Source organism: Nannobrachium achirus, assembly GCF_963921795.1.
Source record: "Nannobrachium achirus genome assembly, chromosome: 6".
NCBI classification, from domain to species: Eukaryota; Metazoa; Chordata; class Actinopteri; order Myctophiformes; family Myctophidae; genus Nannobrachium; species Nannobrachium achirus.
The window spans coordinates 74651374-74664003 of record NC_137815.1 but is presented as its reverse complement, the minus strand read 5'-3'; the positions used below and the strand labels follow the sequence as shown (position 1 = coordinate 74664003).

The 12630-nt window shown below is 41.7% G+C and overlaps 2 protein-coding genes across 2 annotated transcripts in view; both read left to right on the top strand.

The window, feature by feature from the left end:
- Positions 1–12630, top strand: part of fam219aa (family with sequence similarity 219 member Aa) — a 143428-nt gene that overhangs the window by 23743 nt on the left and 107055 nt on the right. The gene's annotated exons all lie outside the window — the stretch shown is intronic.
- The window catches only part of LOC308286366 (NACHT, LRR and PYD domains-containing protein 3-like), a gene marked incomplete at its 5' end in the record, with an annotated part of 38177 nt that overhangs the window by 19179 nt on the left and 6368 nt on the right, over positions 1–12630 (top strand). The window contains 4 exons of the mRNA XM_080727362.1: positions 7853–9677; positions 10778–10951; positions 11951–12124; positions 12207–12359. Coding sequence (XP_080583488.1) covers positions 7853–9677; positions 10778–10951; positions 11951–12124; positions 12207–12359 — 2326 coding nt within the window. The remainder of the gene's footprint in view (positions 1–7852; positions 9678–10777; positions 10952–11950; positions 12125–12206; positions 12360–12630) is intronic.

Sequence of the window (12630 nt, the reverse complement as noted above, 5' to 3'; positions counted from 1 at the left end):
CCACCCTTAGTGTGGACAGAGGTGTAATAACACCTAGCAAACACCCTTAGTGTGGACAGAGGTGTAATAACACCTAGCTCCACCCTTAGTGTGGACAGAGGTGTAATAACACCTAGCTCCACCCTTAGTGTGGACAGAGGTGTAATAACACCTAGCAAACACCCTTAGTGTGAACAGAGGTGTAATAACACCTAGCTCCACCCTTAGGGTGGACAGAGGTGTAATAACACCTAGCTCCACCCTTAGTGTGGACAGAGGTGTAATAACACCTAGCTCCACCCTTAGTGTGGACAGAGGTGTAATAACACCTAGCAAACACCCTTAGTGTGGACAGAGGTGTAATAACACCTAGCAAACACCCTTAGGGTGGACAGAGGTGTAATAACACCTAGCTCCACCCTTAGTGTGGACAGAGGTGTAATAACACCTAGCAAACACCCTTAGTGTGGACAGAGGTGTAATAACACCTAGCTCCACCCTTAGGGTGGACAGAGGTGTAATAACACCTAGCTCCACCCTTAGTGTGGACAGAGGTGTAATAACACCTAGCTCCACCCTTAGTGTGGACAGAGGTGTAATAACACCTAGCAAACACCCTTAGTGTGAACAGAGGTGTAATAACACCTAGCTCCACCCTTAGTGTGGACAGAGGTGTAATAACACCTAGCTCCACCCTTAGTGTGGACAGAGGTGTAATAACACCTAGCAAACACCCTTAGTGTGGACAGAGGTGTAATAACACCTAGCAAACACCCTTAGGGTGGACAGAGGTGTAATAACACCTAGCTCCACCCTTAGTGTGGACAGAGGTGTAATAACACCTAGCAAACACCCTTAGTGTGGACAGAGGTGTAATAACACCTAGCAAACACCCTTAGTGTGGACAGAGGTGTAATAACACCTAGCTCCACTCTTAGTGTGGACAGAGGTGTAATAACACCTAGCAAACACCCTTAGTGTGGACAGAGGTGTAATAACACCTAGCAAACACCCTTAGTGTGGACAGAGGTGTAATAACACCTAGCAAACACCCTTAGTGTGGACAGAGGTGTAATAACACCTAGCTCCACCCTTAGTGTGGACAGAGGTGTAATAACACCTAGCAAACACCCTTAGTATGGACAGAGGTGTAATAACACCTAGCAAACACCCTTAGTGTGGACAGAGGTGTAATAACACCTAGCTCCACCCTTAGTGTGGACAGAGGTGTAATAACACCTAGCAAACACCCTTAGTGTGGACAGAGGTGTAATAACACCTAGCTCCACCCTTAGTGTGAACAGAGGTGTAATAACACCTAGCAAACACCCTTAGTGTGGACAGAGGTGTAATAACACCTAGCAAACACCCTTAGTGTGGACAGAGGTGTAATAACACCTAGCAAACACCCTTAGTGTGGACAGAGGTGTAATAACACCTAGCAAACACCCTTAGTATGGACAGAGGTGTAATAACACCTAGCAAACACCCTTAGTGTGGACAGAGGTGTAATAACACCTAGCTCCACCCTTAGTGTGGACAGAGGTGTAATAACACCTAGCAAACACCCTTAGTGTGGACAGAGGTGTAATAACACCTAGCTCCACCCTTAGTGTGGACAGAGGTGTAATAACACCTAGCAAACACCCTTAGTGTGGACAGAGGTGTAATAACACCTAGCTCCACCCTTAGTGTGGACAGAGGTGTAATACCACCTAGCTCCACCCTTAGTGTGGACAGAGGTGTAATAACACCTAGCTCCACCCTTAGTGTGGACAGAGGTGTAATAACACCTAGCTCCACCCTTAGTGTGGACAGAGGTGTAATAACACCTAGCTCCACCCTTAGTGTGGACAGAGGTGTAATAACACCTAGCTCCACCCTTAGTGTGGACAGAGGTGTAATAACACCTAGCTCCACCCTTAGTGTGGACAGAGGTGTAATAACACCTAGCAAACACCCTTAGGGTGGACAGAGGTGTAATAACACCTAGCAAACACCCTTAGTGTGGACAGAGGTGTAATAACACCTAGCAAACACCCTTAGTGTGGACAGAGGTGTAATAACACCTAGCAAACACCCTTAGTGTGGACAGAGGTGTAATAACACCTAGCAAACACCCTTAGGGTGGACAGAGGTGTAATAACACCTAGCAAACACCCTTAGTGTGGACAGAGGTGTAATAACACCTAGCAAACACCCTTAGGGTGGACAGAGGTGTAATAACACCTAGCAAACACCCTTAGTATGGACAGAGGTGTAATAACACCTAGCAAACACCCTTAGGGTGGACAGAGGTGTAATAACACCTAGCAAACACCCTTAGTATGGACAGAGGTGTAATAACACCTAGCAAACACCCTTAGGGTGGACAGAGGTGTAATAACACCTAGCAAACACCCTTAGTGTGGACAGAGGTGTAATAACACCTAGCTCCACCCTTAGTGTGGACAGAGGTGTAATAACACCTAGCTCCACCCTTAGTGTGGACAGAGGTGTAATAACACCTAGCTCCACCCTTAGTGTGGACAGAGGTGTAATAACACCTAGCTCCACCCTTAGTGTGGACAGAGGTGTAATAACACCTAGCTCCACCCTTAGTGTGGACAGAGGTGTAATAACACCTAGCAAACACCCTTAGTGTGGACAGAGGTGTAATAACACCTAGCTCCACCCTTAGTGTGGACAGAGGTGTAATAACACCTAGCAAACACCCTTAGTGTGGACAGAGGTGTAATAACACCTAGCAAACACCCTTAGTGTGGACAGAGGTGTAATAACACCTAGCTCCACCCTTAGTGTGGACAGAGGTGTAATAACACCTAGCAAACACCCTTAGGGTGGACAGAGGTGTAATAACACCTAGCAAACACCCTTAGTGTGGACAGAGGTGTAATAACACCTAGCAAACACCCTTAGTGTGGACAGAGGTGTAATAACACCTAGCTCCACCCTTAGTGTGAACAGAGGTGTAATAACACCTAGCTCCACTCTTAGTGTGAACAGAGGTGTAATAACACCTAGCAAACACCCTTAGTGTGGACAGAGGTGTAATAACACCTAGCTCCACCCTTAGTGTGGACAGAGGTGTAATAACACCTAGCAAACACCCTTAGTGTGGACAGAGGTGTAATAACACCTAGCTCCACCCTTAGTGTGGACAGAGGTGTAATAACACCTAGCAAACACCCTTAGTGTGGACAGAGGTGTAATAACACCTAGCAAACACCCTTAGTGTGAACAGAGGTGTAATAACACCTAGCTCCACCCTTAGTGTGGACAGAGGTGTAATAACACCTAGCTCCACCCTTAGTGTGAACAGAGGTGTAATAACACCTAGCAAACACCCTTAGGGTGGACAGAGGTGTAATAACACCTAGCTCCACCCTTAGTGTGGACAGAGGTGTAATAACACCTAGCTCCACCCTTAGTGTGAACAGAGGTGTAATAACACCTAGCTCCACTCTTAGTGTGAACAGAGGTGTAATAACACCTAGCTCCACCCTTAGTGTGAACAGAGGTGTAATAACACCTAGCTCCACCCTTAGTGTGAACAGAGGTGTAATAACACCTAGCAAACACCCTTAGGGTGGACAGAGGTGTAATAACACCTAGCTCCACCCTTAGTGTGGACAGAGGTGTAATAACACCTAGCTCCACCCTGAGTGTGGACAGAGGTGTAATAACACCTAGCTCCACCCTTAGTGTGGACAGAGGTGTAATAACACCTAGCTCCACCCTTAGTGTGGACAGAGGTGTAATAACACCTAGCAAACACCCTTAGTGTGGACAGAGGTGTAATAACACCTAGCTCCACCCTTAGTGTGAACAGAGGTGTAATAACACCTAGCAAACACCCTTAGTGTGGACAGAGGTGTAATAACACCTAGCAAACACCCTTAGTGTGGACAGAGGTGTAATAACACCTAGCTCCACCCTTAGTGTGAACAGAGGTGTAATAACACCTAGCAAACACCCTTAGTGTGGACAGAGGTGTAATAACACCTAGCTCCACCCTTAGTGTGGACAGAGGTGTAATAACACCTAGCTCCACCCTTAGTGTGGACAGAGGTGTAATAACACCTAGCTCCACCCTTAGTGTGGACAGAGGTGTAATAACACCTAGCTCCACCCTTAGTGTGGACAGAGGTGTAATAACACCTAGCTCCACCCTTAGTGTGGACAGAGGTGTAATAACACCTAGCAAACACCCTTAGTGTGGACAGAGGTGTAATAACACCTAGCTCCACCCTTAGTGTGGACAGAGGTGTAATAACACCTAGCAAACACCCTTAGTGTGGACAGAGGTGTAATAACACCTAGCTCCACCCTTAGTGTGGACAGAGGTGTAATAACACCTAGCTCCACCCTTAGTGTGGACAGAGGTGTAATAACACCTAGCAAACACCCTTAGTGTGGACAGAGGTGTAATAACACCTAGCAAACACCCTTAGTGTGGACAGAGGTGTAATAACACCTAGCTCCACTCTTAGTGTGGACAGAGGTGTAATAACACCTAGCTCCACCCTTAGTGTGGACAGAGGTGTAATAACACCTAGCTCCACCCTTAGTGTGGACAGAGGTGTAATAACACCTAGCTCCACCCTTAGTGTGGACAGAGGTGTAATAACACCTAGCTCCACCCTTAGTGTGGACAGAGGTGTAATAACACCTAGCAAACACCCTTAGTGTGGACAGAGGTGTAATAACACCTAGCTCCACCCTTAGTGTGGACAGAGGTGTAATAACACCTAGCAAACACCCTTAGTGTGGACAGAGGTGTAATAACACCTAGCTCCACCCTTAGTGTGGACAGAGGTGTAATAACACCTAGCTCCACCCTTAGTGTGGACAGAGGTGTAATAACACCTAGCAAACACCCTTAGTGTGGACAGAGGTGTAATAACACCTAGCAAACACCCTTAGTGTGGACAGAGGTGTAATAACACCTAGCTCCACCCTTAGTGTGGACAGAGGTGTAATAACACCTAGCTCCACCCTTAGTGTGGACAGAGGTGTAATAACACCTAGCTCCACCCTTAGTGTGGACAGAGGTGTAATAACACCTAGCTCCACCCTTAGTGTGGACAGAGGTGTAATAACACCTAGCTCCACCCTTAGTGTGGACAGAGGTGTAATAACACCTAGCAAACACCCTTAGTGTGGACAGAGCTGTGATAACACCTAGCAAACACCCTTAGTGTGGACAGAGGTGTAATAACACCTAGCAAACACCCTTAGTATGGACAGAGGTGTAATAACACCTAGCAAACACCCTTAGTGTGGACAGAGGTGTAATAACACCTAGCAAACACCCTTAGTGTGGACAGAGGTGTAATAACACCTAGCAAACACCCTTAGTGTGGACAGAGCTGTGAGGGCCCTGCTTGAAACTTATTATTAGTGGGGTTGCCTTGAGGGCAACACAATATAGTTCTAGTCCAGCTTTCTTTTTAATGTCCTGGATAAACTTTTAACCAATCAGGAAGCAGCATTCTCTGTGACATCACCATTATAGAGTAAATCCATTGAGTTCAATGGGGGAGTGGTGCTAGCTGGAGGGTGCTATTACCCTTATTATTATTATTATTATTATTATTATTATTATTACCCTTATGTGTTTCAGAGAGTGACATTCCTACAACAGGCAGAGGAAGACCAGGGATTGTTGTTACTGCTGTCATGGTGACAGTAGCGCTGGCAGTTTTAATCTGGGACCAGAAGACAAGAGTGGCCAGTAAGTGTTAAAATGGTTTATACTGGAACAATACAACTAGTGTTTAAATAGTTTATATTGGAACAATACAACTAGTGTTTAAATGGTTTATAACAATACAACTATAGTGTTTAAATGGTTTAACTGGAACAATACAACTATAGTGTTTAAATGGTTTATAACAATACAACCATAGTGTTTAAATGGTTTATAACAATACAACCATAGTGTTTAAATGGTTTATAACAATACAACTATAGTGTTTAAATGGTTTATACTGGAACAATACAACTATAGTGTTTAAATGGTTTATAACAATACAACTATAGTGTTTAAATGGTTTATAACAATACAACTATAGTGTTTAAATGGTTTATACTGGAACAATACAACTATAGTGTTTTAATGGTTTATACTGGAACAATACAACTATAGTGTTTAAATGGTTTATAACAATACAACTATAGTGTTTAAATGGTTTATAACAATACAACTATAGTGTTTAAATGGTTTATACTGGAACAATACAACTATAGTGTTTAAATAGTTTATATTGGAACAATACAACGATAGTGTTTAAATGGTTTATAACAATACAACTATAGTGTTTAAATGGTTTATACTGGAACAATACAACTATAGTGTTTAAATGGTTTATACTGGAACAATACAACTATAGTGTTTAAATAGTTTATATTGGAACACTACAACGATAGTGTTTAAATGGTTTATAACAATACAACTATAGTGTTTAAATAGTTTATATTGGAACAATACAACGATAGTGTTTAAATGGTTTATAACAATACAACTATAGTGTTTAAATGGTTTATAACAATACAACTATAGTGTTTAAATGGTTTATAACAATACAACTATGGTGTTTAAATGGTTTATAACAATACAACTATAGTGTTTAAATGGTTTATAACAATACAACTATAGTGTTTAAATGGTTTATAACAATACAACTATAGTGTTTAAATGGTTTATAACAATACAACTATAGTGTTTAAATGGTTTATAACAATACAACTATAGTGTTTAAATGGTTTATAACAATACAACTATAGTGTTTAAATGGTTTATAACAATACAACTATAGTGTTTAAATGGTTTATACTGGAAGTGCCACTATGACTGGGGTGTCTTCAAGAAAAATCCACGGTACAAGCGAAGTGCGGTCATTCCTCAAACATGAAATATGTTGGGTGGAGAGATAGTCTCTTCACTAGGAGAACAAAAGTTACAATGTAACCAAACAATCTATATCATTAAAAGGATCCCTGGCTAATACGACAAATATGCCTTAATACATTATAATTGTCCTCTATAACTACAATGTAAAATTAAAAACACACAAATAATTTTATTTCTTCTAGAAATAGCTAATCTTTCACTCAATAGGGGAAATGCCTGTCGCACGTTGATGATGTCATAAACGTCATGTGTCATTTTTTATGGCATGCATGTGCAAAAAAACACAAACACATTTGAAATATTGATTTGATGCTCATATTAACCATAGGAAGTATTACGTTTGTTTTTATTTGCATGCCATAAATTCCATAGGGATAGATCACACATGGCATTCATGACATCATCAAATTGCGACGGGCATTTCCCCTATTGAGTGAAAGATTAGCTATTTCTATAAGAAATAAACAAATTAATTAAATAAACTAACTAATTTATTTTTACATTGTAGTTATAGAGGACAATTATAACGTAAGGCATATTTGTCATATTAGCCAGGGATCCTTTTAAGAATATTGACATATTATAGATATTATAGAGAACTAAATTATTATCATGTCTTCACATTGACCAATCACTGTCTCACTTCTCTACTTTTACAGAAAGAAAACTAATAGGTAATTGTGTGTGTGTGTGTGTGTGTGTGTGTGTGTGTGTGTGTGTGTGTGTGTGTGTGTGTGTGTGTGTGTGTGTGTGTGTGTGTGTGTGTGTGTGTGTGTGTGTGTGTGTGCGCGTGGGTGTGTGCGTGCGCGTGGGTGTGTGCGTGCGTGTGGGTGCATGTGTGTGCGTGCGTGCGTGTGTGTGTGCGTGTGTGTGTGTGTGTGTGTGTGTGTGTGTGTGTGTTTGTAGGGAGTGTACTCTCTCTGGCTGTTAAACATGGAACTGCTTTGTTCACTACAGCTCTGTTGGAGAGAACACCAGGGTATCTTCATATTACTGACTATGAAGAGAAGCTTCAAGACAACATGTACAACACATATCAAGATATAAAGTTGGGCACAAAGTCTGAGGTCCTGTTTAAAGACATTTATACCGTGCTCTACAATTTAGGCATCAGTTTCACAGACATCCACAAACATCATGAGGTCAGACAGATGGAGAGAAATAAGGCAGGAGAGGGAAAAGAGATTGGACTCAGTGAAATCTTCAAAGACCCTTCTGGAAGAAACAAAAGAACCGTGCTGACCGTTGGCTGTGCAGGAATTGGCAAATCTTTCCTCCTTCACAAATTCTTGTTTGACTGGGCCAAGAAAGGTTTTCCCCAAGATCCACACCTCATTTTCCCGCTCAAGTTCCGCCAGTTAAATCTGCTCAAAGGACAAAACTTTAGTTTGGCACAGCTGATTCACAAATGCATCAAGGAAACCAGATTCATTGAGGAAGATGTTCTTAATGAGATCTTCAATGAATTGCAGAATTCAGGAGACTACACAAAGAGCCCCTTCAAAGTCATGTTTACTCTCGATGGATACGATGAATTGAATTTTCCGTTCGATTTCGCTACAGATTTCGGCCTCATGAAGGTCACAGACTCGCACCCAGTGGAAGTTTTGCTAGCAAACCTCATCAAGGGGGAGCTGCTCCCCTCTGCTCACGTCTGGATAACCTCACGACCTGTAGCAGCCAATCTGATCCCCAAGGATTATGTTAACAGGATGACAGAAGTGCTTGGGTTCATCAGAGATGAACAGAAGAAGGAGTTCTTCATGAAGAACATCAGTGATGAGTGCCAGGCCAGCTCAATCTACTCCGACATCAAGGAGTCAAAGCTCATCCACTCCATGTGTCAAATCCCAGTCTTTTGTTGGATCCTTTCTACCGTTGTGCAGAACATGGGGCCGACAGTCAAGCTGCCCAAAACCCTGGTTGAGCTGTACTGCCACTTCCTGATGGGTGAGATCATGCGGGATAAGATGAAGAATCCTGCATTAGACAAGGCAGACAAAGAGAAGATCATAAAGGAGGCAGAAAAGGTTCTTCTGAAGCTGGGCAGGCTGGCGTTTGACCAACTGGACAAAGGCAACATCATTTTCTACCAGAAAGACCTGGAAGCGTGTGGTCTTGATGTGAACAAGGACTTGCAGAACTTAGGCTTTTGCACACAGTTCTTCAAGGAAGATGATGTGTTCTTCCACCAAACTGTCTACTGCTTTGTTCATCTGAGCATCCAGGAGTTTCTGGCTGCAGTCTACCTGTTCCACTGTTTCACACAGAAGAACACAGAGGTACTGAAGACATTCCTGGGAGATGATGTCAGTTCCTTGTCTGACTTCCTGAAGAGAGCCTTTGAAGAATCCCTGGAGAGTAAAAATGGTCACCTGGACCTCTTTGTCCGCTTCCTCCATGGCCTCTCACTGGAGTCCAACCAGAGTCTGTTAGGATGCCTTTTGGGACAGACAGAACACAGTCCGGATGAAATCCAAAAAGCCATCAACAACCTGAAGGAGGTAGAAACGGATTTCAGTCTCTCCCCTGACAGATATATCAACATCTTCCACTGTTTGATGGAGATGAACGACCACTCACTGCATCAGGAGATCCAACAGTACCTGGAGTCAGGGGAGAGATCAAAGACAGAACTGTCTGAGAGCCAGTGTTCTGCCCTGGCCTTCATGCTGCTGACGTCAGTTGAGGTTCTGGATGAGTTGGACCTGGACAAATACAACACATCAGCTGGGGGGAAATCCAGACTGCTCACAGCTGTGAGGAACACCAGAAAGGCTCGGTTAGTAGTCATGTGAATAGACAACCTATTAGAAGAGAAACAATCTACCATTACATCTAAAGCTACTAGTAGAAATGATGGTTAATGTAAAATATCCAATAATAATCAGGTCTCAGGTAAAATAGTGACAGGTGGTATTGTGTGAATGTGTAAATAAAGGCTAGTCCTATTAAAGCCAAGTAAAACAAAGTGTAAAATACACACCAACAGGGCACAAGGAACATGGTACCACACAGAACAGGAGAACTCAAGTACTATTCACAATGACAATGGACCATCCCATTAGTGGAGGGGTGTACAGAGGATGGTCTTATAAACATTGAGATTATTATTATTATTTATTTTTAAGTCAATAACAGTACAGTTATAACCATCTGTGGAGGAGACACAATAAAGTCCAGGACTATTATTTTAACATGTCTGATCACAGGATGATGTCATGTACAATATATAAACAACATTAACAATGGATATAGTATGTTTATCATATGAACAATAGACTTGGTGAAATTCAATTTAATTAAAATATATTTCCTGATTTATACTGTAGGGAAACTGAGACATTGAAACAAATGGCAGCCGACAGCAACACTATATAAAATGTGAGGTTGTAGATGAGCTTGTAAATTAGCTATTTTCTTTTTACGTATGGAGCAAATTGGGCATTACGATGCCATCACAGCCCGTCAAAATACCTTGTTGTCAAATAAATCAACTGTAGACCACAGACTTGATGATATTAAGTCAACTAAAACATTGAGATGAGTAGATTTGACTTATTCAAACAACTATAATTAAAACTACATCACAATTTGCTGTCAACATTGACACTGCTTGGTCAATACCTAGGTTTACTCATTTTCATGAGGAATTACTAAACTAGTTCAAAGAACTAAAGTTCATAGCATGTTAAAAACTGTTACACGTTAAACTTTTATACGGATTATCTGTCTTTCAGTTTTCTGTTTTCTGTTTCCCTGTTCTTATTTGACCTGTTAATATCTGGCCTACTAGATTTACATTTCCATAGTTAATCTCCTTAATGAACTTGATCTAATATGTTGTGACAATCTCTGATTTTACATATTCTACATTTACAGACTTGTTGGCCGTCAACTCCTAAAGCCAGAGTTTGAAATCGTGGTTTCAGCTCTCAGCTCTAATCCTTCACATCTGAGAGAATTGGACGTCAGTTATAACAACGTGGAGGATTCATTCATGGAGATCATCTCTGCTGGATTAAAGAGTCCACATTGTGAACTGGAGATACTGAGGTCAGATTAAATAACCAGCATACTTTTGATTAGTTCTGTTTTATTATTGTTTGATTATAATTAAAATAGTGTGAATAAAGTTAACATGGTGCTCTCCCACACTGACTAGAATCATGATACCACAAGTGTCATCACAGTGATGTACAGTAACTACAACATGTGATCCATCATGGCTGCTAGGGAATTATCATTAATCATATTAATCATTAATCATCATATTAATTATCACGTCCACTTAAACAATCACTGACTGTCAAACTGGTGTAAACTCAGTCTGGAAGGTTTGCTGGTTCCCCAGCCCACCAGCAGTCAGAGTCATTTTAATCATTCTTCTCTGTGTTTAATTTTGTGAATAAGGTTAATATCATGGTAACCCAAACTGACTATAAATAAATATATGGTACAGTTATTACAGTATGTAGAGCCATGCTGATGTCAAACTTTAATACTTGTGATCCAACTTACCAGGGTCTGTCTGTCTGTCTGTCTGTCTGTCTGTCTGTCTGTCTGTCTGTCTGTCTGTCTGTCTGTCAGTTTGTTAGATCATCTGTTGTCAACTTGCTTCTACCTGTTTCCTGTCCGTTAGCTACATGTTGGAAGTTTCTGATTACTATGATTTACTTAAGCAATATGACACGAGAGGGTGTGCATTATCACGGTTATTTGCAAGCCAGCCGTGCTGCAGGAACGAGCCGAAGGTGATTCCGTAGGCAGGACTGAAGTGTCCTTTAAAAAAACACGTCAACTTCATTTCATTGGAATTAAGATATTCAATAGGAATTTGTAATTTTTTAATGCCTCATTTAGCTACTATGTCCCTGAACTTGAGAGAGTGCAGTAATGCTCATTATTTGCACGGGTAGAGAGCCATTTTAACCAATCAGATTGCTTCGTCAGAACTACCTGTTGTTTAATTCACATTATTCCTGCCTGCCTTTTCTTTCCATCTCTTTGGTCTCTACTCTAAAACTCATCCAGATCTATAATATGTCATTTCAGACTTGCTGGCTGTAACATCACACAGACAGGATTCAACATCCTGCTCTCAGCTCTCAGATCTAATCTTTCCCATTTGAGAGAATTGGACATCAGTTTCAACTGCCTGCAGGAATCACAAGTGGAGCAACTCTCTGCTCTACTGAAGATTGAAGAGTGTAGACTGCAGATCCTGAGGTAAATAAATAGTGTGTTTTCTTTCTGTGTGGATCTCTACTTGAACATCAACAGCACTTTGTTAATATGGATTTCTCTGCAGGTTGTCAGGCTGTGGGCTCACAGAGGAAGGCTGTTCTTCTCTGGCTTCAGCTCTGACCTTCAACCCCTCCCAACTGAAACAGCTGGACTTGAACTTCAGCCACTTAGGAGGCTCTGGTCTGAAGAAGCTCTCTGCTGCACTGGAGACTCTGAAGTGAGTAGACTTGGACTGTGTGTGTCCATGTTGGTTAGTGCAGTGTTTCCTTACAATGTTGAACTGGCTGGCCAGGTAGGAGGGGGGCTTCACCCATAACGTCCAATCTACAAGACCATCCATCCTTTCTTTAGATGTACAAGACCACCACAACAATCCTCATCCTTTCGTTATATGTGAGCCCACAGGATGTTGAACTAGACTAGTCCTCGTTCATCCTGTAATTTTCCATCAGAGTAGAAATATAACTAATAGGATCAGTTTCATCCCA